We start from the raw sequence: 25,533 nt of genomic DNA on the forward strand, positions 1-25,533 counted from the left end.
ATACTTTTGCTTTTATAACCATCCTATGGGGAGGCTGAAAACAAGTAAATAAGCTTTTTCTTTCTTACACAGGGCTTCAGATCCCCCATAGCTTGTGGCATAAGCACAGGCAGCAACTCCTCTGGAGAGCCACAGCAGAAGGAGCAGATCTTTGCTAGGAGCTGCCCAAGAGCTGATTACCCTCAAAGTGTAGCTCTCAGAAAGGGACACACACAGAGCTGGTGCTGCTGTGAGTTTGTACAGCTGATGGGAAGCTTGATAACCTCTCAGCTGCCTTGCACACAAATAAACTGAGCCATGGGGACAGCCAGGGAACAGGGCTTGTGATGGAAGGGACTGTGCACACAGCTGCTGCAAAACCACCCCTGCTGAACACTCAGGCAGCCACACCACAGGCAGAGAGTTGTTGTTGCAGGGAGAATGGCACATGAATACCCACAGAAAGCTCTTTGCCATCTTGCTTACACAATAATGTGGTTTTTCCTTTTTCCCCTTTAAAATTGTTTCTTTAGCAAAACATGGTTAGGAAAAGAAAAAAAAAAAAAAGAAGAAAGAGATGGAATCTTCCTTACCCTCTGGGAAATGTGGCTGACAGCATTTCCTGGGCTCAGTGTCACTGTCCCCTCCTCAAGACATTGCTGGCCAGTGATGTGATGGGGGAAAGAAGCCACGAGTGAGAGCAGCTCCAGGGTGATGATGCCTGAGGAGAGCAGAATTCCAGAATTCCAGCAGGGCCCTTCTTCCTCAACACAAACCTGGGCAGGGAACAGAGCTGCCAGTGCTGAAGCCAGCACAGCACAGGAGGCACCAGCTCTGTGAGAAAACCAAATGCTGTTATTGAGCAGTGGGGAGCAGGGGAGGTTCAAGTTAGAGTGATTTTCTGAGGAGTTAGATCATGATTCTGGCCAGGATTTCTATTTTAAACAACACCTAATCTTTAAATTCAGTCTAGATGTGGATTTCATACCTTTTCCTGAATGAGAGCAGCACTGGACAAAGCAGGCTCAGGAGTTCAGATGTGTCCTGGCAGGGCACTGCTGCAGGTCCCCTTGCTGACAAGCCTGAGCTTGACTCTCATCCCACCACAGCCTGGGGTTACAGTCTCAGCCACTTCCACCACAAGCAGCTCTGGCTCAGAGCCCCCAGAGTGATAAAAGGCTTCTTGTGTGATCATCTCAGGAGGGAAGTTTGGTGCCAAACAAAGCTGCAGTCTGGTTGGGTCCTTTTGTCATCAGAGACAAAATCAAGGGGAAAAGTGAGGAGCTGGGGAAAGAAATGGAAACTGAAAAACGTTCAAAGAATGTCTTTTCTAAGAAAATGAATGAAGTCCAACCCAAGAACGGCTTGTCTGGTATGGCTGGACAGGCTGCACTGACCTTGGTGCAACATGAAAGACTCTGTGAGAGGATTCCCCTTTTTCACCAATCCCTCAGCAGTCCAAGTACTTTCACTCTGTCTCCAGAAAGGCTCCAGTGATGCTGTAGTGTGCAGTGCCCTTCCAGAGAGCTGTCAGTGATCCTTCAGCAGCTGGTGGTTTGTGGGGTGGTGGAGGCAGCCCTGCAGACTGGTGAACTGCTAGTGCTCTCCTGGTGAAAAATGAGTGTTTTCCTCCATTCCAGGCCACATGGAGAGCAGCTTCCCATCCCATTCTTCCTGACACCACCAGAAGTGTGAGTGCATGGAGTGGGAGCACAGCTAGAATGGATCTTCTCTGCCTGGAACTCCACAGCACACTGGTGTTTGCACTGACACTCTCCAGCAAGAAGAAAACATCCCTTTCCTCATGGAAATGCTCCATGTGGTGTTGGGGAAAGCACAAAGGAAGGTTTGGTTTTCACTCTACCAGAGAGCAGAGTCCTCAGCAGTGGTCCTTGGGGAGCTGATGTGGGGATAAAGTGCTCCACATTTTGGAAGGCAAATTGCTTCCAGAGCAAGCAGGGTGCTGCCAGCTTGCTGCAAGAGACAGCTGAGGCTGCCATGCACACCAGGAGAGTGAAGGGAGCAGGTGGAGTTGGTGGAGGCAGAAGTGACCTCCAAGGAGGGGAGGAGGGATTCTACTTTCCTCCTGATCCTTCTGTGCCACAGCACCTGATCCCACCTGCCTTTAGTGACCTCGGCTGAGGTGTCTTAAATTAAAAAAACCAACTGAGCTCACAGGGAAGGGCAATGGTTTGGGTAGAAAGAGGAATCAGGAATAAGAGAAACAGCAAATGGCTACATGCAAAATAGGCAAAGCGAGTATATAATCCTACTGGATTTCTAGCAGAGGCATTGGCACATACCAGGAACATTTCAAGCCAAATGTATGACAGCATTCCTTACACCCCTCCCACCCACTGCCATAGCCCAGCTTAATGCAAAGCCCTTTGGCTTCCCCAGGCTCAGAGCTAGGTTTTATTGTTCAAACAGGTCAACAATTGCAATCAGATGTTGACTGCAGGCAAAGCACAAACAGGATGATGTTAATGTACAGCACCACTTGGATGGAGGTTCTGCAGTGCTGCTGCTGTGAATGGTCCTGTGCAGGGTGGCAGCTGGGCTGGATCTCCCAAGGCTGCCTCAGAAGCCCATCAGTGTTGTGCCATGAATCCCATGTGGGATCAGGAAATGAGCTCTGTTATTACACTCTGAAGTCCATTTTTGGAAATCATTGTGGGAGGAGAGCTCTCACACCAACTCTGCTTTGGTTTGTTATAAAATCATAGAATCGTTTGGGTGGGAAAAGACCTTCAGGATCATCAACTCCAACCCAGCACTGCCAAGGCCACCACTCCACCATAGTCCTGGGTTTTTAAGGCTGCTTTAGAAAGATGCTGCTCCCACCTCCAAGTGCCCTTTTAACAAGAATTGAGCTGGAGTGGGATACAGATGATGGCATCTTTGTAAGGCAGGCTGGCAGAAGATCCTACAGGTGTATCTGACTGCAAAAACAACCTCCCTGTGCTGGGGAGAGCTAACAGTACAAAGATTCTGGCTAGTGCCTACAACAAAGACATCCAAAACACTTGGCACTGAAGTAATTCTGTTTATTTCACACCAGGGGAGAGTTCAGCTAGGTTATGCAGATACCTTCCCAATGGATGGGATTGTTTTGCTCCAGTATAAATTTCCACATGCTCAGCACTGTTCATTGTCAGGGGGTGCCTGTGGAGCTGCTGCTCCCTCCCAGCTCAGGCACAGCAAGAACAACCTTCCCCAAAAGCACTCTCAGAACATCCCTCTCCCCAGGCAGAAGCTCCCCCCTCCCCACAGCCTGCCCAGGCACACACAGAGATATCCCAAACACAGCCTGGCATGCTCTTCCCAGACAGGAATTTTCTACTCTTGTGTCACTGACCACAGACCTGGCAAGGCATCATTCAGGTGCTAACATCCCCATGCTTTGTTTTGCAACCTGACCAGGACAAGACCCATCATTTCTTGGTTTTTAGCACACTGAGAACTCTGAGGTGCCAGAATTTTACTGCCAAATGACCTTTGACACCGACCACAGCAATTAAACAGTTGGCTTGGATTTATCCAAATCCCAGTCTCAGTCCAGTATTACACAGATGCATGATGTACCACTTACAGCTTCATTCCTTTCTCTTCATTTTCATGCTTTGGGTTTGCTTTGTATTTTTGTTTCAAGTTCAGAAACCTTATTAAAGTTGTTATGGAAAAAATAAATTTATTATTCAACATATTCAATTTGTTCAAAATGGAATGATTCTTTTTTCTTTTCTTTTTTTTGTTTGGCTTTCATTTACAACTGGTTCCATTCAGTTTGACTGTTTTTTATCTTTTTCTATTTATAACCAGCACCAAGAAGAAAATTACCATGGATACAGTACATATGCAAATTAGCTAATGGAAAAATATATACATTTCACTCTGTAATGAGAAAACTTAAATGATATTATTGCCATGGAGAATATATCCCTGTATTATAATAAAATATCAAGCAATAATCAACTGCTAAGATTCTTTTCCACCAACAAAAAATAGCACCATACATGAGATAGTGAGAATCTACACTCAATAACACAATTGTGCAACTAGAAATGTACAGTACTTTTGTAACAGTACAGAGTATTGTTTACAATATGGAAATACCACCACTGTAATCAAAAGAGCATCAATCTCTTATGAACAACTAAGAAAAGTATTGTTGTCGATACACTGAAACAAACAGCTTTTCTTTTCACCAGAATGTGGGAACTGAGGGCAGAGCATAGCTGTGACTTCATTGTAAAGCTCCTATACAGTGATAAAAACCAGAAGTGCAGGAATATTGAAGAGAATTAAATCTCTTTTGTTACTATTTTTCTGGCTGTTATGTGATGGTTGTCACCATGTGAAGTAAGAGAATTGAATAAAATGGAGCTGTGTTGTGCCATCAGTTCTTAATAATGTTGGGGGGTTGATTATAAAAAATTAAAGGTTGATGCATGCTAATCTGTGAGCTGTGAGAGCAAGTGAGGTGGTTTTTTCTCAGTGCTCATACAGTTGAAAAAAATCCTTGTAAATTCCTGTTTCCTTAGATAGGACCCAGAAGGCTGACCCAAGTGTCCTTTGGGTCCAGAACCCAAATGGTTCTGGGTCAGGCCAGAGGCCTAACCAGCCTAGCACCCTGCTCTGGCCAGTGGCCAGTAGTGAATTATTACTGAAAAACACAAAACCTAAAATCCTTCCTCTCCTGTGTCCTACCTTTTGCCTAGAGAGGGTCACAGATCAGCACCAGAAGGAAAACATTCCTGCTCTGGAGAAGCACCTTTGATTCCCAGCAATGGTAATTCACACAATTCTGCCAAGGTAACAGAGAAAATGTTGCCCATGAGAAGAAAACAGCAAATTCCAAACGGAGTGAGGGGTGTCAGGGGTGGCTGTGGAGGCAGGGAGGCAGCAAGGACAGACCCAGTGTCACTGCAGGCTAAGGGTGAAACACCACTGTGGATTAAGAACATAAACCAGGTCCTCTGGGCTCTGTCTGATCCCTTGGAACTTTCTCATTAGCAGTTCTTCTACCTGTTAATTTGCCTAATTGTGTATTACCTGGTATTGTCTAAATCTTCCCTGTCAGCCCTGCCAGCAATTTTCCCTTGATTACTTGCCAAGTACTTACACAACCTCTGGGCTGGGCAGCAGGGTGGGAATAACAGAAAAAAGAGGTCTAATCCTGATTATAAATTGCAAAAAAAAAAAAAAAAATCCAGTATAACAAAAACCAAGCTGGAATCATTTCCCTGATAGAGAAAATCATCTGAGGCATTGGAAAGCAGATCTGTTTGAGACAGGCACTTGAAGAAAAAAGGTGTGCAAATGTGTCCTTGTGAATCAGGCCAGCCCTGGTGCACACACACTCATTTGCACACTCACAAGCACAGATGTAAATGTGAAGCCCACACAGGGTTAGTCTGTTGATGAACATTATCTCCCTGTGCTTGAAAAATTTAGCCCTTAATAAAAAGTTAATAGATTATTCCAGTGAGGTCCTGGATATGGAAAGAACGGTACTAAGCAAAAATTGCTTTAAAGACATGTTAGATACTAAGAGTCTTTATCCTTCCTTGCATTGACAAAAAGAGACAACAGCAACAAAGACAACCTGGGGCCAGGTGAGAGCTGCAAGACAGCCTGGCCCAGGGGCTGGGGGAGCAGCTGGGCTTGGTTCTGTGCTCAGCTCCAAGGAGTCAAACAGTCCCACACAGTTCCAGAGCTTTGTACTCACAAAGCTGCAATTATCCAAAGGGCTCTGCTCCTGTCACCAAGAGAGGGCTGAAACTCTACCATGGCCTTGGGCTCTGGCAAGGGAATGATGCTTGTTGGAGCAAGATGAGATAGGGAGACACTGATGTGTGTGACAAGGGAGGGGACAAGCCCTGCCCTGGGCAGAGTTCTTCTTTCAAGTCTCACATCACAGAGAGGAGTCTGGTTTAAAGTGCAGAGACATGGCAGAGTGTTGTGTGTGCAGCACCTGTAAGTGCTCTGACAGCACCAAACCTATAGCACCAAACCTGACAGCACCACAGAAGTGACACAGGGAGCATTCAAAGACAGCAATGGAAGTCTGAGCTCTTGGCTTCCCACAAGCTCCAGATTACACTTTGAATGTCTTGCATCCCTGGCTACTTCTGATTACTCCAAAAGCTACATAACCTCAGCTGTGTAAAAGAGCCCAGAGATAGAAAACACCTGTTCTGCTCCCCACAACATCCTTTTCATAAAGATTGTTCCAAATTCACGTTCTGTTCCAACCCTATCCAGTTTCACAGTCCTCTTATAAGAACCAACAGTCTCATTATCTGATTGACTTCTAAAAATTGGAGAGAGCTTAAGCCAAGCAATCCCTCAGTGAGTTCTACTGGATGAAATGATTTCTGGCTTCGCCCATCTCATGTAAATGGTTCTTGTTCAAAAGTAACTATCTACGGCTGTTAATAAGCTTCCATTTCATTAAGCTCAGAGAAAAATTAGGTTTCATAAAAGAAACTCTATTATTCTGGGGAAAAGACAGAGAGGATTGTTTTTGAAAATCAGAAGGAAAAGCACTCCCTATTAGTGGCTCTAAAAATATGACTGGGAATGTTGGACATAATTATACTGAGTATTCTGCAGGAAATTCAGAGATGTCCATCCTCTGCTATCAGTTTTCACAAGCTTTTACAGAAAATCCTCTCATTAAACTAAACCTTTCATTGATGCATGTCCCTCCAAGCCCACTCTGCAGTGGGATAACTGCTGGGAATTGAAAACAACAGATAAAAGCCAAGATTAAAAGATTAAGTAATGTCTCTACCTTTGCTGAATTATTTTGCCAGAGGCCTTCTTCCATGGAGGTACCCATAACCTTATCCAATGTAATCACTTTGCAACTCTTGTCCTTTTCTTTAATGGTAGCAAGCCATCCAGTGGCTGGTGATTTAATATATTAAAAAAGCATTAAGGAAAAATGTGAGGATGTCAAAATATTCAGAAATGATTGGCTCCTTGGGATGACCCTTTCTGTGTGTTTTTTTAAGGTGGATGAGCAGATGACTTTGGTATCCAGTCTGTAGGATTAGTTTCAAGTCTCATTAGGTGTGCTTTGGAATCCACCACGCTGTAGCAACTCATGAAGTTCCAGTACTCAGACCTACTAGTCTGTGATTTCCAAACAAACAGCTGAAAGACTCTAAGGAGTGGCACAGCTTCATTAACTCTTCTGCTGCATCTTGTTTGCATAAAAGTCTCTGCAGGTCTGGCAGCAGCGCTGGTACCACCGCATGTCCTGGCACAGGTTCTTCTCACGGATCACCCTGCAGTACACTGTCCACTGGTCCCCCGTGCACTTGTAGGTGAGGGCAGCTTGGGAGGAGACAAGAAAGGAGAAACTGCCAGATTAGCCAGGGAACAGCACTGCAGGTGTGACCAAAAGCCCTGCACCCGAGGGGAGGGAGGGCCACGCTCGCTGCTGGCACTGGAGAGCAGGTGAGGTTCTCTCTGCCAAAATATCAGGCTCTTGGAAGTGCTTCCTTCCTTCCCTGGACATGAATGGGGAGTGCAAACCTCCTCCTGTTGCACCTGTTTTGTCTCAGAGGCAAACAGGCCTGGATGAACCAAACACCCAAAGATGCAGCCCAGATTTAAGGCCATGAACTCCACACTGCAGTCAATGGGATGGAGATGAATAAATCACACACCTGGCAAGAACACCCGAGAGAGACCTTATGAATCTGAGATGGGAGAGTTCACATAAGAGAAACTAAGCCACAAACAAGGCCAGGACTAATATATCAGAGGTCCAAGGTCCCTCATAGGTTGTCAAGGACAACAGGAAAGAAGTGACAGCATAAATCCCTCATAATGTGTCATCAATGAGAGACACTGGACACAGATATAAAAACCAGGTGAGGTGAACTCCACACTTTGATATTTTTGGAAATGTTATCCTAGACAAAAAACCATTCTGAAGTAGGGGCAAGGCAGCATGGGGTCTGTAGACTACTGGGATTTTTTTCTGAAATTTTTTTTTTTCTGCTTCCATTGCAGAAAAGAGAAAATTCTGTTTAAAGATAATCCAATTAGAATTGTTTATAAGCAAAAAGAGCAAAACACTCAATGATATGTCTTTCCACTAATATCAAATATCATTGTTTCTGGCCCTGGTGATTCCAAGCCTGATTTAGAAACAAAAGCATCCCAAATTGCTTGCAGATTATTTTCAGCAGGGACTTGAGCCTCCTCAGTCTTCTAAACACATGAACATTTTATTGCTTTGTCCTAAAATGTGAATTAGGATGGAATTCTTGTCTCATCAGTGTATCAAGGGCTTACTTCTCAAATGAAATGTTTTCTTTCCACTATGCTCTTAGTGCTAAAATATCTGGGAAGTACTCTCATACCAACAGAGGACAGAAACCCCTCAGCATGAGTGCATTTGCAAGAATGAAAGTCCCCATTTTCTCTTAAAACATCTGGTAAACTTTTGGGGAACAAATTTCAGTTCAGAAGCTTCAAGTCCAGCCCTAGTTCAAGTGTTATTTAATACTGGGCAGCATTATTAGAAAATGGTTCTTTATTATTTAGCAGCACTGTGTTTTCATGTGTGCTGGAGGTTTCTTAGCCTGTAAGACCAGCTTTAAGATCAGCTCAGATGTGACAGAGGAGGCTGCTCTTTCTGGTAACCTCTTCTTGTTTACAACTCTTCTACCAAAAGGGGACAGGAGGCATTCATGAGGTTGGGTCAGTGTAGCTGATGCCTCAATTTAGCTTCATCTTACTGATGATGATGTGTGAAATGTAAAGAAACCAACTCAGTTCTTGGAGCTGTGGTGGAACACACAGGGCTGAAGTTCAGAAAAATACATATTTAGTATATTTATATTTTTGTCCCCTTCTAAACCAATGTGGAAAATCATGAGGTCCCCACAAATCTGTATTAACAGAGGCATTCTTAATTAGTGGCATGTCTTAAGTACAGTGTTAGTTGTTTCAGGAGACAGATGGTTATCACCATATTCCCATCCCAGTCAGGGACACAAGGAATGCAGGGAGGGTGAGGAGGAGGACAGTGACAGAAAATCACAGGGTCAGGAAGAGGCTGGATGCTCTCTTGCCCCCCTGGGTAAATCAATCCATCAAACCACCTGTCAGGGTCATGCATTTTCTTGGGGCGCCATGAATAAATGATCCTACTTCACACTCACTGCAGCACAGGCAGCGTGTGGAAGGGTTTGTGATGGAGAATGATGCACCTGCCTGTGCACCCTCACCTGTGACAATCAATCAATCAATCAATCAATCAATCCAATCAATCACCCACCATTTGTGTGCTCCTGCTGCTCTCTCAGCTCCACCCTCTGCCATGCCAAGCACTCCACCCAGGCACAGCCTGAGGCAGGGCTTAGCCAGGACCTACCCACACCAGACCTTTCGGCTGGAGTCTGGCTGAGCCTCTCCCAGTTTCTGGCCCCAGACAATCACTGCAGCCCCCTGGGCAGCCTGGGCAGCTGGCACCTTCCCCCAGCCCCGACTCACCGAGCCTGGGTGAGGTGATGGTGTTGACGTTGATCCTGTCGTTGCAGACCTCCTGGTGGCACTGCCTGTAGGCCGCGGGCTTGGCCAGCGCGGGGCACTCGCTGCCGTGGCGCCCGGTCACTTTGTGCATGCACTGCACCACGCGCGACTGCAGCCCCTTGCCGCACGTCGAGGAGCACTGCAGGAGAGAGCACACTGAGCTTCCACGCCACAGCACAGCAGAAGTCACTGCCAGAGCACAGGGTGCAGCCACTGTGCAGCTGAGGGCTCACAGTGGGTCACCGGGGCAGTCAGGGACACTCCGTGTGGCTGCTGCGCTGCCCGTGATGGTTTTGCCCCTTCAGGGAGTGCTGTGAGCAGAGGAACTCTCCTGGCACTGGGAAGGAATGCGTTCTCTTTCTGACCTGAGTTCACCTACTCTGACTGTTCTCTGTGGATGCCCATGGGGTTCAAGCAGACAAAAATTCAATTCCCCCCACCAGTCACGAAGAGGCAAAGCTGAAAAATGTGTAATGCTTAATTATGGACCAGCAGCTTCCACCTCCCTCTCTGTGAGGGACCCGGTGGTTCTTGGTTTAAAAGCCCTCTCCAGGACTTGGATGGTCTAACAAGGCTTCCTCCACAGACAGGATGACCACAGCCAGGCACTGACATCAGATAAATCCCAGGATTCCAGCAGAGGCTGGCAGCTCCTGTGTGCCCAGAGCCCTGAGAAGCTCTGTTCTGGAGAGAACACATCAGGTATTCCAGTGTTCACTCCCCTCTATCCCTGCTAACTGTCTGGCCCTTGCCTGTCCTCCTGGGAGCAATTGCAAATTGTACTCGTGAGTTTTGGCTGCTATTAGCCAGGAGGCCCAGCCTGTTCATATGCTCCCTTTGTTGTCATCCAGGCAGAGTCCCTCCCTCTCCCTCCCTCTTCCTCTGGCCCAGTCACTTGTGATTTACAATGTCCTACTTGCACGCTGTTCAATTTTAATAAAGCAAACACAGTGAGCTCAGGGAGGTGCAGCAGCTGGAGTCAATAAAAGAACCTTGTATTTAACATAAAGAAACAATGGCTTGCAAGACTTGGGTAAGATTCCTGTTTCTGCTAAAGCCACACACAAGCAAACGATGGGGGAGAGGAGGAGGTGAGGGAAAGCCCAGGAGGTATCAAGAGAATGATGTAAAAAAAGGTCATGTTTTCTGTCCTCTGCTGTTTCTTCCCAAAGTCAGGGCATTGGAGCTTTCTCTCTGAAAACCACCATCACCTCAGGCAGGTAATTCTCTAAAGAGAGATGCCAAACACTGGAGAGGTTCAGGAGCTGGGCATCACTGAGGTTGGACTGAAGTTCAGGCACAAATCCTCTGTGTGCAGAGTGGATGCTTGTGAGACCCAGATCCAAGGGCAGAACATGTGGATGCACACAGGGCTCCACCTCTACGTCCAAGGGGGGTCAGTACAGCAAAGCTGTGGTCATTTTGGTCTGGAAGTACCACTAGAAACCCTTGCTGTTTGGGTTTTTTCCTTTACAGTCTTCTGATTTCAATTTAGGTTCAACACACCAGTTTATGACAGCTATTTTTACACTTAGATTTTACAGGTGTTGAATTTAAATAAAAAAATGACCACTATCAATAAGACCTCAGCAATAGTTATATTATTTAGGATTATGCTGAATGAACCCTTCTCCTGTCCTACACTGAGCTATTCCAAAAAACAGGAATTAAAGTCCCTGATGTAAATCCCTTTCACAATCTGAATTTATGCAGTGGGATCTGGGCATTACATTAGTTTTTTGTGCCCCTTAGCTCTTTCCCAGCACTGAGTGCCCTCAGTGACTTCCACCAGCCTGGAAACCAGTCAGGCACTGCCACTGGATTTAAAGTGAACTATTTTTATCCTGACAAATGCAACTATTAGGCCCTTCCACTTCACCAGTCAAATGCAACCTTTAATCCTCAGGATTCAGTGGCACTTTTAGTCTTCACAGTGCTTTACTAATCTTAATCCTCCCCGAACTCCTTGCTTTGGGAGGGGAATTGTACATCCATTTTGCAAAGAGAATTGCTGTTATCACACAGGCATTAAATAACTCAGGCCATGGGCTTCCTTCACACTATTGTAACAGTGAGCCTGAAACCTGTCTCTGGCTTTTAAGCACTCCCTGTGCTCTTAACAGAGGGGACACAGGGAGAAAGAAGGGAAAAGAGGACAAAACCAGCATTTTTCTCATAAGGTGAATGAGGTTTTCAGATACCAACCCACAAACACCTACCTTTATCTGTGTTCCTGTCTCTGCATTTGTTAACCAGCAAGGAGGGCAAGCAGTGAAACTTTTTTCCACAGACACTGCCAGCTCCAATCCTCAGACAAATAACAGCAGAGCTTTTGCCTGAAGCAGTTTTATTCCTTCTCCTGGGAGACTAGGATCATCACCTATGCTATGCAATTAGTTTTTCACAGCCAGCAAGACAGATTTTAACATCTTTCTTGAACTCTTTAGGGCTTGGCAGCTAAAGGAAGGATGGACATCTGGCTTATTTTAAGACGAAATTTTCAACTCGGTACTTGGATAGTTTCTTTCCTAGGAATTTCAATAGGAAATAGGAATAGATACAAAATACATACAAAGGGGGAATTGTTACTCATGCTGCACTATTGGAAGAGGACATCATTAAAAGAGGCATAAAAATCAAACTCCAACTGCACAGTAAATTCCCATAAATACCTTCTCTCCTTCTCTGGACAGCTAAATGCACTGCTATGGACTCTCTGTTCCCAAATGTTTGTGGAGCAAGGAACCATATCCACAGAACAATCTTCAGGGCTGGATCCAGCAGAGAAGACCCCCCCAGCAATCTGCATCCTCTGGGAAGCTGGGGCTGGGACAAGGGGTTGAGCAGAGATGCTGGTGCCAAAGGAAGAAGTGGATTTTTCCTTCCACCAGGCACAGCCAGTGGTGTCACCATCACAAAATGCACGTGAAAAATGCACAGTTTAACATAATGCCCTAAACTGACAACACAAGCACTGTAAACTGGAAATCCACCCCCATGCAAAGATCAAAGGGTTGCTCAGCACTGTAAAATAGAGGTGGTTAATGAACAGCTACAAAAAGTGAAGCTAATGAAAGCCCCTGTAACTCCCAGTTCAAACACTGCTTAGGAAGGCAAAAACAAGACAAAAATGCCTGCATTCACATTCTTTGGCAGTAACATGCAAGCCAGTGGGGATATCCAGAAGGAAATAAACTCACAAATTGTCAAGGCAGCAGCTGCATTCAACAGCTTAAAGAAGATTTACTCACTGAAAAACTCTAACCTTAGGAGCAAGCTATGATTTTTCAACTGGAATGCTATTTCCACCTTAGGATACTGATATGAAAGCTTGAAATCTAGCAAAGGTGCTGACAGATGTCTAATTGCTTTGAAAGCAAAAGCCTCAGGAGAATATTAGGTATTAAAATAGAATGAATTTACAGAAAGTGCTGAGATCTGTCAGGGCCTTCATCAACTCCTGGTCTACAAAAGATAGCAGAGAAAGAGAGGGGAATGAGAATGACTTAAGCCAGGGCAGGGCTGCTGTTGGGCAGCACAGCAGAGAGTCCAAAGAATCCCTCTGTTGAGGCTTAATGGGGGCAGAAAAGGAACAGATTTACCATCACAGACACAGGTTCAGGACTGAATGGGATAGTGGATCATTGCTGAGGGCTCCTGGGAGGCTGGGATACATTTCAGACCCCAGCACACCTTCAGAAATGTCACTTTTTTAACCTACAAGGGACAGATGTAAAAATATTTTTTTGTAATAAAGTTTTCCCAGCAGAAGCAGGAGGTCACAACATCCCTCCAGCCAATCCTGAGCACACTCCAGTACAGAGAGGGCTGATCTGTCAGAGGGAGATCCAGTTCTAGATGACTGTCACAACTAAGCTGCAGGCAAGATGGGGTTTTCTCTTTATTCATCAGTCTGCAGGCATCTGATGTTTAAAGATACTGGTTTGCCCCCAGTCTGCTGGAGGTTGCTGAAGCCAAGGATAACACCACAGCTAAAGCTCCAATATTGAGAGATAGAGTCATGCTTTACTGACTTCAGAGTTCAAGCATTCAAGGCGTTAGGGTAGAGTGTTTTTCCCCTCGGGGGTCTTATTTCTTGCCTCTATGAAAGTCAGAAAGAAAGCAAGAGAAGTTCCTATTAAAAACATTCGAACACAGCATCTGAGATGAATGACAAAGGTCCTGTAATTGCTCCCTTCCCGGGACCTTAATAGCACACACATGTGTGCTCTGAGAGCCAGTGCTCCACACACCTTCACATCAGGCTTTTTATGAGGATCACTCATTTCAACCTCACAGCTCTAGCTGAAAAGCAGCGCGCAATATGCTTTCATAAACACCAGGTCAACTTTCACCATGGCATCATGCTAAAGAAAGAAATATCTGTCTTTTCACTGATAAGATCTAATTAGCCCAAAGCAAACTGTAAGCTGTTTTTCAAGCTTCCTTGTTCTTTTCTTTCTTTCTTTCTTTTTTTTTTTTTTTTTCTCCTTTTTGAACCCCAGATCTGTAAAAGAACATATCTGGTCTTGCTTACCACAATCTTTCATTTGGAAACTTTTGTGAAATGACTGATTTGTTTAATTTAGCCAAGAAGAAAAAAATGCATACCCTTCTGACTCAGTATGGGAAGAAACAATAAATTATGGCAGCAAATGCTCGTGGCTGATGTGACAGTATCTTAGCAGGAAAAGAGAAGCAATTTTTGCAAACTGCCTACAGCTGTACTTTCAAACTGCCCGACCCCAAGGAACAAGACCTGACCAGCACATCCAGCATGTCTCACTGCATAATTAAGCTTGGCTTTGCTATTCTGAAAAGCTCCATTGTGTACAGAAAGTTCAGAGATTAAAGGCTGAACACATGAATATTCTGGGTAGTGACAGTGACCCTAAAGTACTTGTGCAGTGGAGCCCAGGTGGATGCTGATGAGAAAATGCCATTTAATCCAATATTCCAATCAGGAAGAATTTAGTTCTCACAAGGTTACAAACTGGATTTGAAGAACAGGCTCGAGCAGAGCTGTGAGGTGATACAGTGCTGCACACTGGGGCCCATATTCTAGCAGGTCACCTACTGCACTTGTGCCATGGTTGGACCTTTGGCACAAAGTGGAAATACTCCAGAGCTTATTCCACCTGGACAAATGCAAGGTGAAAAACACCTAATGCAAAAGGCATAATCAAGGTAATTTTAAATAGCCCCAGTAGTAATGGACAGCTATGGGATCACAGAACTTGGGTAAGGCTGGATGCTGGAGAATCCCTCCTGCTCCTACAGCACTGTGAGCTGCTTGTGCTGAGCCAGGCTCTCAGGGTTCACATGAGCTCTATTCCCCCTCTAGATGTTATCCTGAGAGGACATCCTGGGGACTGAAGTCCTACTGAATGCATTATTAGTTACTATTAGTTATTCATCAGTTAATGATCGATGCTCCCCCAATGCAATTTATTAAAGAAAGTAATTAAACTAAGGACTCCTTTGGTATTTTTTAATTTCAGCAAGAGGCTGCTAATCTCTCATTCAGTCCTGCCTGAGCATTCTCTAGACATGGAGCTACCCAGCTCTGACATGTGTGATGCTAGTTAATGCTGTTTCATCTCTTTGCACAGTCAGTCTCACTGGTACTCATTGCTCCTTAAAGGTGTTCTGGGAGATTGTCACCTTAATGCCTTGGCAGTCATTGTACATCTCAAAAGGTTATTGAAAGGACTGGGAAATTACAGCAGTCCCTGCTAGCAGTACATACTGTGTGCTGTAGGTATTCAAGGGGAAAAGCCTCTTCAGACTGGTACTACAGAATTTAAATGGTGAATTACTCCCCATATTTTCAAAAACATGATCCTGGGCACTGTAACATCTCAGAGTAACTCAGAGAAAATGAATGCCAATATTTGAACAGGCTTGTCTTTCACTCTTTCTCCTTTTTCACTTTAAAAATCAAGAGTAAAAAGAATCACAATGGAATTTCATTTCCAATCCACTGGTCTTGGTGGAAGGCTTTAACTCTTCATCAAAAAAAAAAAAATGCACTTAATGGACCAGGCTTTTAAATAAAGTATCAAAAAAGAGAAGCCAATTTCCAGTTAACAGGATCACTGGAGACTGTACTGGAACATGAGACAAAAACACTGTGGCAGAGCATGCTCCACTTCAAACAAAACACTGATCTTTTTCAGTGTTCAGATCAATCTGATCTTCTTGGATTCTCCTTTGTACAGAACCTTCACAAAAATTTGTACCAGGCATGTTCCCAGAAACTCCAGTGGAGATGAGCTGTGCAATTTGTTGTGCAAACAAGGAGCAGCTTGAAAGGCACAAACAGGACTTGGTTCCTGGAGCCTGCAGTGCCCAGGGGAAGGACATGGCCAGCTCTGGAGTCAGCATCTCTTCCCTTTCCATGCCCCGTTCCCAACTAGAGCTGCATCCACTGGGGCTGGCTCTAAGCCCAAACCTAAGCACAGGCTTGACCTTGTTTTAGTGCCATGATGGAACATTTCCACCTCTGCCCACAGCTAAAGACATTCCACAGATGTGGGGACAGACAATCACTGAGCAGAAGGGTGGGATCCATCTTACTGAAGCCCTGTTCAAATCCATGAGGGTTCCTTGCTGGTAAAACCAATTTTGGGCCATTTGATCTCATCTCCTGTAGGGAGGGATGCTTTGAGATTTAGCTGTTGGCAAGAAAGGCCCTGGTTTGCACACAGATGACTGTGTCCCAGAGCCACAAACCACAGGGAACCACAGCTCAGAGCAGTCCATGGGGCAGGACTTAGATCTAGGACAGATGCTCTGGCTCCTGGCCATGTCTAGGACCACAGAAGCAGGGAATTTGACTACTAAAGCTTGTTGGATCCTCTCCTGTCCCACCCAGCTCCATCACCTTCTGGAGAACAATTGATGTGCATCAGTGAGGGCTGTGGACAACCTTCCAGTGCTGCTGAAGGCCATAAATCACACAATTGTTCAGTGGCAGGGAAGGGTCTGTCAGCTCTGACGTGCCACTGCAGTTCTAAGCTACCACCTCTCCTGCAGAATATTCTCTCAATCCAACAAGAAAAGTTATTTTCTCCAAGGTAGAAGAAGATTAACTTAGTTCTGACCTTTATGAAGAATAACCAAGTTGTCCATAGCTTATCATAAACAGATGTCAGGTCAAGCCATGAATTTGTAATGAATGTTAGAACAAAGGACAGTTTTGCTTCTATATTTATAACAGCTTTGAATACACCTCTCAAACCACAGCTGTCATTGATTTACTTTTCTTATTATGTAATATGAATTAATCATTAAAAGTGAGGCACATAGAGGATTTTGTTGATGTTCCCAATCATTTGGAGCTTGGAAAATATGCCTTCCTGGCACTGGGAGATTGTATTTTTGGAAAAAAAGCCCCAAAACCCAACATGTTTTTTGGTGTACTGCAAGGCTGGGGGTTTATCTCTCAGAGAATAAGACCTCCTGTAATCCTGCCAAAACAATTAATTTGCAATTACAAATCCTTGTTACCACCCACTGTGATGAATGACTGCAGATCTTCAGTGTGAAGCACCTCAATGTCTGGCACAAAGCCAGTATTCTTCTTACAGGAAATTAGATTCTTTTTTTCTCTTCCCTACTGTTAATGTCCTCCTGGGATGAGAACCCATCTCCAGCATTTCACAGGCTCAGCAAGTTCTGTAAAGGAATTGGCAACTCTTGATGCCCAGGGAGGGCAGGTGGCTATGGGTGATTTTTCAGATGTGCTCTATCACTACTGACACTATTTGGCAACAAGAATGTTGTTTAACATTACACTTTGCCAAGCTGATCCTTACTGGGGCTTTCCAGTTTCTGGAGTGTTCAATCTCTCTGAATCCAGTGAGAGTTGTGCCAGGTGGTTATACAAGATGTGAAGTGGCAGAAATAGATTTTCCCTCGAGTTTCTCTGCTAGTAGAAGCCCAGCTTGATGTGTCAGAGATTTGCTTTCTCCTAAGAGCACAAATCTGTGATGGTTCCTACCCAAGACCCAAAGATTCTGCACAGCCCACCAGGTCAGATCCTGCTCTGCATAGCATTGGCATAAACCTGCATTAACTCAAGTGCCTGAATTAATCTGGGTTTACCCCCAGGTAAGAGAGACTGACATCTGACCCAGTGTGCTGAGTGAGATCCTTGGCCTGTGGCCAGTGGGTTGTAGGGAAGAATGAAAGACAGTTACCCTGGATTTCCACTGGGTTATCTGAGATTAATACAGGCCTTAGTATTTACAGAGCACCTACTGTAACTGCACAGAAAAAAATATGGCAAAGCCAACATGCTACAAGGCTTCTATGTGTCTTTCTTCTTCTAAAAATCTTTTCATTGGGCTAGGTAATATAATAGGTTAATGAGCTAAATTGCTGCCTGAGGGACAGGAGTTTTATATTTAAACTTCCACCCACAGAGCTGAAAATGCCCCTTGTGAAAGTCAGAGATAATGATGGAGCTTGTGTGTCTGGCTTGTAATTCCACCTTTCTTGATACAACACCAGTGAAATGGAGAATAGTAAAAAAAACGAAACTGGGAGCCCTGAACCATTCTGTGCTATTGGCTCAAAATACAGAACTTCAGTTGGGACAGAATTTGAGGCATGTGAAATAGAGAAACAATTAAATAAAAGTGGAAATAAAGAAAAATCAATAAAAATCTTGTGGAGAATTGCTCCTGCTATACAACCTTGCCTCCTCATTTTTACCTTAGAAGAGTCCAAGGGACAACTGGAGGAAAGGAACTCAAAAAATGTTGCCTTGGACTGTACAGAATTAAAGAATGACTAAGGTTGGGAAAGACCTCCAAGGTCAAGTCCAACCTTTGACCAAACACCACCTTGCCCACTAAACCCTAGCACTGAGTGACACATCTGCTTGGGTTTTGAGCACTTCCAGGGATGGTGACTCCACCACTTCCCTGGAGAGCCTGTTCCAATGCTTAACCACTCTTTCAGTGATGAACATTTTCCTAACAACCAACTTGAACCTCCTTTGTGCTATCTCTGGTTGTCTGGGAGAAGAGCCTGACCCTCATCTCAACCCAACCTGCTTTGAGGTGGTTGTGGACAGCAATAAGGTCTCCCCTGGGCCATCTTTTCCTGCCACTTCACTGCTGGAGTAGAAGGGGAGAGAGCTAAGGAGGGGGGGGTGCAGCCTGGGGTGGCTAAAAAGCAGCTCCTGGTGCTGCTCACCTTCAAGCACAAGTTCTGTGTCACCACCACAACTCGCCAACACCTCCAGCTCCCTGCATCATCTGGGACACGTTTCCAGTGACTCCAATGCCAGGTCCAAGTCCTGCAGCAGCCCCTTCCAGCACAGCCTGGGGCAGGGAATGGTGTGGAGCTGGGCTGTGTCCCCTGCTCAGCTCCCCAGAGAGCCACACACATAAAGACACGCTCTGTTCTTGCAGGAATGTAATCCTCGATGTAAAGTTTGTCAGCAAAAATATAATTCACCATGAAAGAATGGACTACTGTCTTGCTAAAGCATCAAGAGGCACATTTTCAGCAGTCTGGGAGTCTGAGGCATATGTTGGGAAACTGAGCAACCTGTGTTTGTTCCTCTGACCAGCACAAAACTACAACAAAAATGTAAAAATGCTTCCAGTGCTAGAACATTTAACAGCTCGGATTTCAAACAAGGAGGAACTATTTCAAAGCAGAACGAGTGTATGAGATGTTTGTTTCTTTAACTGAATGCAAACTGGATGTGGAATTTCCTCTTGGAAGAAACCACTGAATGGGAGATGGCTTGGACTCCCTTTTGTATATTGCATCATGTACAAAAAAGGATGATATAATGAATTGCAATTCTGAAGAATCCAGGCAAAATTATAATAATTATTTCAGGTTAACACCTTCAGTGGGTCTTGCATTGTGCAAATCATGTTTCTATTAGGTTTGAAGACCTGGGGTCAAGAGCATTGTATCACTCATGCTGAGTTAAATGCTAAAAATAATACTTATATACCTTTAAAATAATGGGTTTAAAAGAGAAGTGGCAGCAGTGTAGAGAAGCTGCAAGTTTAGTAGCAGTGGTAACAGAGTTCTAGTAAGAGAGCAATTCTCTGTCTTTAGAATTCCAGTACAGTCTGTTAATCTCAAGCACTGGGCTAAGAAAGGCAAACTCAGAGCCATTTAAAATAACTTTACAAACCTGGCCATATGTGTCTGCAAAGTGAACTAGATGTATTAGTTTCTTGTGTAACACTTGAAACATGCTGCAAATATATTAAGAATATACAAACATGACAATTAGCTCCAAATGCTTTCCAAAAGCTACAGGACACAGCAAGGACCAGCTGCAAATAAACCTGACAGAAAATGGGATAAAATCCCTCTTCTTTCAGGCACAGATAATGGCTACAGAGCTGTTGCTAAGGCCAGTGGATGAGGTTTGGCTGGTGGGTGCAGGTCTCAGATCAGCAAGGCCTCATCTCCAGCCCTCACCTCTTCTACATGAGAGTTGTGAACTTAAAATCACAATTTGTCTGGGTAGATGGGGAGGTTTTACTGCTGCTGGGAGCTTCTTGGGGAGCTGATCCATCTCCTCATGCAGAGTCTGTGTATGCTACAAATAATGCCACTACACAAAAATAACACTGTCATACCACCCAAACTGCTCTATTTAAAAGTCGTATCTGAACTTGACTTTTTAAATGAGGTTTTCCCTCCCTCTTACATGACTTCCCAGCATCTTCAAAGAAGATCTTGGTTTGGGAAATTAAGGATCAGTGGCCAAGTCACCAGGCAAGCTGTTTGCACATAAAGCATCAAGGCCAATTATTTTAATCTCTGATAATTACCACTGTTACTTAAATCGTGCTTCCCTGATGGTTCTCAACAATAAGCAACAAATGCACAACACACTAATTGCACAGAGTGTTGCTTGTTCTGAGATCAATTTGTATTAATAGAAGAAGTTTCCATCTTAGTCAGCAAAGCTCTCTCACAGTGACTTTTACAGGGCTGGGAACAAATGTTTTACAGTGGAATTTTGCCCTGGAAGGATGAATTTTAAAGAGTTCACTATAAGGGCTACAGACTTTGTGCTTCTCCTTAAAGGAGGAACTGTTTCAAGCCAGAGTTGCTGATAGCTGTAAAGGCTCCCCTCCTAAGTCCAAGCACTGTATTAAACCTTCTGGATCCTCATGATTAAAATCCTTCACTCAGGATTTGTGAAGAATTGAATTCCACTTTAAACATTTCAGCTATCTGGGTTTCTGGAACAATACATTTTCTTCTAAGAACTGTACCTACCCTTTTCTAGCAATCTCTACCCCTCTGCTCAGAGAATAACAATCTAATTGTGTGACCTAAGTGTCCGGTCAGAATTAACCAATATGTCTAGAATTTTAAATGCTCATTACAAACCAAATCTAAGTCCAAGAACATCCTGCTGGACTCACACAGGGTGAAATTCCTGGGAAGCAGAGCACTGGCACAAGCTCCCTGCAGACAGAAGCAGGCCACATATGCAGCACACAAGCTTTTGTGTCCTCCTGCACAGGGATGATCCTGATCCTGAGTTAAGAATCACAAACAACAAGAGATTTTGCACTGATCCTGCCCTGCTCACATGCAGACATTAAACCCATCAAACAACTGTTTACTGTGACCCATGTAAGACTGCAGCCCTCCCAGCAGTGAGCCAACATCTTTATCAGATTGGAACTGTTCACACAACACTGAACTTTCAATCCACGTAATCGGTGAATACACAATTATTTCATATTCCTTCCTATCAAGAGAACCCGTGTCCGTTTGCATGCCAAAATGTTTTAGTGTTCCACAAATAAATAAATAAATAAAATAATGTTATTTCACCTGTTAACACGTGGGGACTTGTTTGTTTTGGCCAGCTTGCACGGACTCTGAGTGCCAGGTTATGAATAAAATAATGTTCAATACTGTAAACATCTTGTGACATAAATTCCTGGCTCAGCATAAATACAGACACTTTGTATGTGGCAGGTTCTTCCTGCATTCTCCAGCACTGACAACACTAAATTCATGTATCTGTGACAGAGTATATACATAACTGTAATTCCCCCAAAAAAATAAAAAGCAATCACAGATAAGCCAATTTGCCCATCCTGGGCCTCTGCTTCACTGGATTTTGCTTGCTGGAGTTTGGGTTTTTGGAAAGCAAAGTGCAACTACTGTATCCCAGTGGTTTCTGCACATGCCGTACATTCCAGAACAGAAAGTAGGTTTTCTGTTTAAAGAACAGCACAGTTAGAAAGATAAGATGAAACCAAACTGGAATATAATATTGCTGGGAATTTGTAGTCCTTTATGCAAACACAAAGTCAGTAATGTAAAGGATGCTTTCTGAACAACACTGGCAAGGGCTGTGTTTCTCACACTGCCAGGCCTCCTTCCCAAGGAAAACCTCATATTACTTTAAGATCAGAATGCAAATACAGAGCACACTCTGCTCTGGTTTAATCCACTGCACTCAGGAATTAATTCCACTGATGTCACTGGAGAAACAAAGTTCAGACAGGCCTAAGTGAAGGCAAGCTCCAGCCCTGAGGAAGGGACTGATGGTTTTAGCTCTGCCTTTAAACTCAAGCCTTTCTTTCATTTCAGATGGTTGGAATGAGTCTAGGACTGGACAATGTGCGTAGATCCCAGACTACCCTGAAAACCAGTTAAAAATTTGCTTCCTAAATATTTAAACTGCAAATTAATGCAGACAGCAGACAGGAGCTCAGCACCCTGAATATCTTTGCTTTCAGAAGGAAAACAGCACGAGGTGTTTGCTGTTACCTTGGACCAGTCTCCCGTTTTCCACTCGTAGCAGCCCGTGTGATCCTCGCACTCCTCCTCGTCTCTCGGCCTGGTGGCTGCATCACATTTCCCTTGGGAGTTGGTGCACGTCACTGTTCTTTTCTGAATTCCCCTGCCACAGTCTGCTGAGCACTGCAAAAAACCAGGGGTTTGGGTTTTTGTTACATGGTTGTCAGAAATGATGGCTTTTATGTTGGTAACACAGCTCAGAGGAAAAGCTGGGGTTGTGAACACTGAGGAAAATGATAACCCATAAGGTTTTATTACAATAATCTAAGCCACTCATATTGGAGTAATTTGAAAAGCATGATGACTGCTTGTGGAATATTTTACTTATGAAAAATGGCAATCCTGAAAATCAACCTTTGAAAAATGTCAGCTGCCTTTTGCTGGAATTGGTGCCACTAAATCTTGGTTGAAGAGTTCCTTGTTCATACTGAAGGACACACTGAGATTCACTACACAGAACTGCCACATCCCTTGATGTGTCATGAGATACATCAAGGGTGATAAATGGTGGTGTTAAATGTAATTTTCAATTGCAGCAGCATGAGACCACTGTTATAAACACGTTTCTCTAGTACAGTTTGTGCATGGCAAAGTCACAATTCTCACACCTTCTCATGTGAAACACACACATCACGTTCACATTTTGATTTGCCATCACTATCTTTATTCTGAAAAACTCTAACAAACATTCACTGAGTGAGCACAAATTACCCACAATATTTTTGTGCCTGGGCTCCATGGGATTAGCTTCTAAAGAGCAGGGATATCTGGTCTCACTTGTTATCTTTGCCAAAAGCTGGAAAGTCTTGTTTAATGAAGAATTTGTCTTGATTTTCTTGGCTGTAAGAGGTAGGAGAAGGACACTGGCATGAACTGAACCCAAATTTCTGTTTTCAATAACCAGTTTGGTAACAGAGCACCTGCTGTCACAGCCACCTGAGTCCTTGTCACCACCCCTGAGCACAGCCAGCCTGCCTGCTCCTCACTCTCATGCCACTGCAGTGGTTACGAGTGAGAAATTGTCTTGCAGAGCCACTGGGGACAGGTGGGTGGAGAAATGATCTATGTACCAGCTGAGATAAAAACTAACCTCCCCTGGCATGTCAAGTTCTCCCCTTCAGGGGGCCAGCAGGGAAAAGACAGTTGATTTGACACTGAATAAATAGTGCAGATATGAGATATTCTGTGAGGTCTTTTGAACGTGTTCCAAGAAGCTTCTCCATCCAGGGGGTCCATGCTGGAAACAAGCGTCAGCTTGATATAAATTACATCAAATGGACAAATCTCAGCATGCCTGTCTAACTGTCTTAAAAACACAATCCAGGCAGTTCTGACCTGCTGGCCTTGTTAAGGACATGAATGACAAGCGTTTATGAGCTGGCAAGCAAACAGACATGCCTTTAAATACTTCACAGCACTACAAAGTGACTTCTTGAGAATCTGGGAAACCTTCCACTTAATTTACTGTGGGCTGCTCACGGCGTGACCCCTCACGGATGTAACATCTTTGTAAGGAGCACAATCTACAGCTCTGCTAAGACAGGGGGGTGAATTCTTCCCAGCTTTGCAGAATTCCACAAAATGCTTTGCTGGACTGCTCAGAGAGCAAGGCTTGCCAGAGATCGCAGGCTGGAGCTCCCTAAATGGTACCTTAAAGCCATGAATTTGCCCCAGGTTGGGTAGACTTTCCCAAATTATGTATCATTTTCCTCAGGCCCCAGGGTGGACTCCTTAGGGTTGCACTCGTTCATCTCAAACTACAAAGCTCAATATATAAAAATCTTTGGAACCGTCCAATTTACTCGAAGTAAATCAAACTGAAGTGGGAGTATTTTTCACAGTAGGAGAAATCTCTAGGTGGGTTTTACAAGCAAGTCTGGGAAAAACACCAACTGTTTGTTCTTCCCACAGCTTTTAAGTCATTCACAGATTAATACTGCATATACTTTCCTAGACAAAACAGCATGAGCAAGAAGGTTTCCAACAGATCTTTGGTGGTCACATATAAATCACCCTCTTTAAGAGGTTTTATTCCTTTCCTCAAGTCATCTGTTTTCATGAAGAATTTCTTAATACATAGATTTTACAGAGACCACAAATTAATAGACACAGTTCTGTGTGTTCACTCAAGATCATTAAGTCTTATTTTATTAACAACCTACTTTGGCAGATGCCATGAAGCTTTGCAAAGGAGCAACACAACTTTGCAGCAAAGACACAACTCCTTTATCTGAAGGAAATCCATATTTTTTTCCACTCTATTTCTCTAACAGTAGAAACATTCACCTTCTCCTGACAATCTCTATTTTTATCATTAAAAATGGGTTGAGCAGTACTTTGTCCAAAACAATCTCAAGTGTTTGGCAATACAAGGGGAACATCATTTTTTCCACGATGAAGATTGTATTGGAATTTGCTGTGAAAACACACATTTTTGACCAGGGACCAGACATCAGTGCAGTCAACTGTGTTGCATGAGCAAGAAGTTAAAAAAAAAAACAGATCAGAAAATAGATTTATAAAATGATACAATTTCAGTGATATTTATTCCTCAACATCAGATTAAAATGCTAAGGAATAAAGTGACTACCACTGAAGAAAGTCCTAGGTGTGAGAAGAGTTCACACTGGCAGAGCATCAAATGTGTCCTGGAGTCAACTGAGCTTCATAACATCAGAAATGGGAAAGAACAACAAATTTAAAATCACAAGTGCAGTTACAGACCCAACAAAAGTATATAAATGTATCAAAGGAAAAGTAAACCAGCTACTGAAAAAATTATCTAAAAATGCTGTGCATTTGTAAAGGAGTTACATGGTGATGGATATGGAAGATTTCCACTGATCTGTAACTTGACTTACTCTATTCCATAAAAGGGAGACAGAAGTACCTGGGATTGTTAACAAAAGACTCAAGGAAAAAATCCACATGTAAACCAGGTAGGAATTGCACCCTAATCTCAGCTATAAACAGTTCAGCTGGTTTAGATATAAGAAATAAAGAGGGCATCCTCTGAAAGGGGAGCACACAAAAGGCCTATTAGACAACTTACTAAAACCTTGGTGTGTTTGTGCACATCTTTTGTAACAAAAGAATCTCATGCACCAGTGAAGGATCCAGCACCCCACTGAAAGGGAATGCTGCTCTCACTTAACCATCACCTCTCTTGCCAAAACT

General features: G+C 43.9%; 1 protein-coding gene across 1 annotated transcript in view; it reads right to left on the bottom strand.

Moving 5' to 3' along the window:
• Window positions 1-3,010: 3,010 nt before the first annotated feature.
• Window positions 3,011-25,533, bottom strand: part of ADAMTS17 (ADAM metallopeptidase with thrombospondin type 1 motif 17) — a 155,785-nt gene continuing 133,262 nt past the window's right edge. Inside the window, exons 22-24 of the mRNA XM_059858637.1 lie at window positions 22,327-22,479; window positions 9,499-9,676; window positions 3,011-7,326 (exon numbers count right to left, since the gene is read on the bottom strand). Coding sequence (XP_059714620.1) covers window positions 7,175-7,326; window positions 9,499-9,676; window positions 22,327-22,479 — 483 coding nt within the window. The 3' untranslated portion in view covers window positions 3,011-7,174. The remainder of the gene's footprint in view (window positions 7,327-9,498; window positions 9,677-22,326; window positions 22,480-25,533) is intronic.

Source organism: Haemorhous mexicanus, chromosome 13 (genome assembly GCF_027477595.1).
Source record: "Haemorhous mexicanus isolate bHaeMex1 chromosome 13, bHaeMex1.pri, whole genome shotgun sequence".
Classification (NCBI taxonomy): domain Eukaryota; kingdom Metazoa; phylum Chordata; class Aves; order Passeriformes; family Fringillidae; genus Haemorhous; species Haemorhous mexicanus.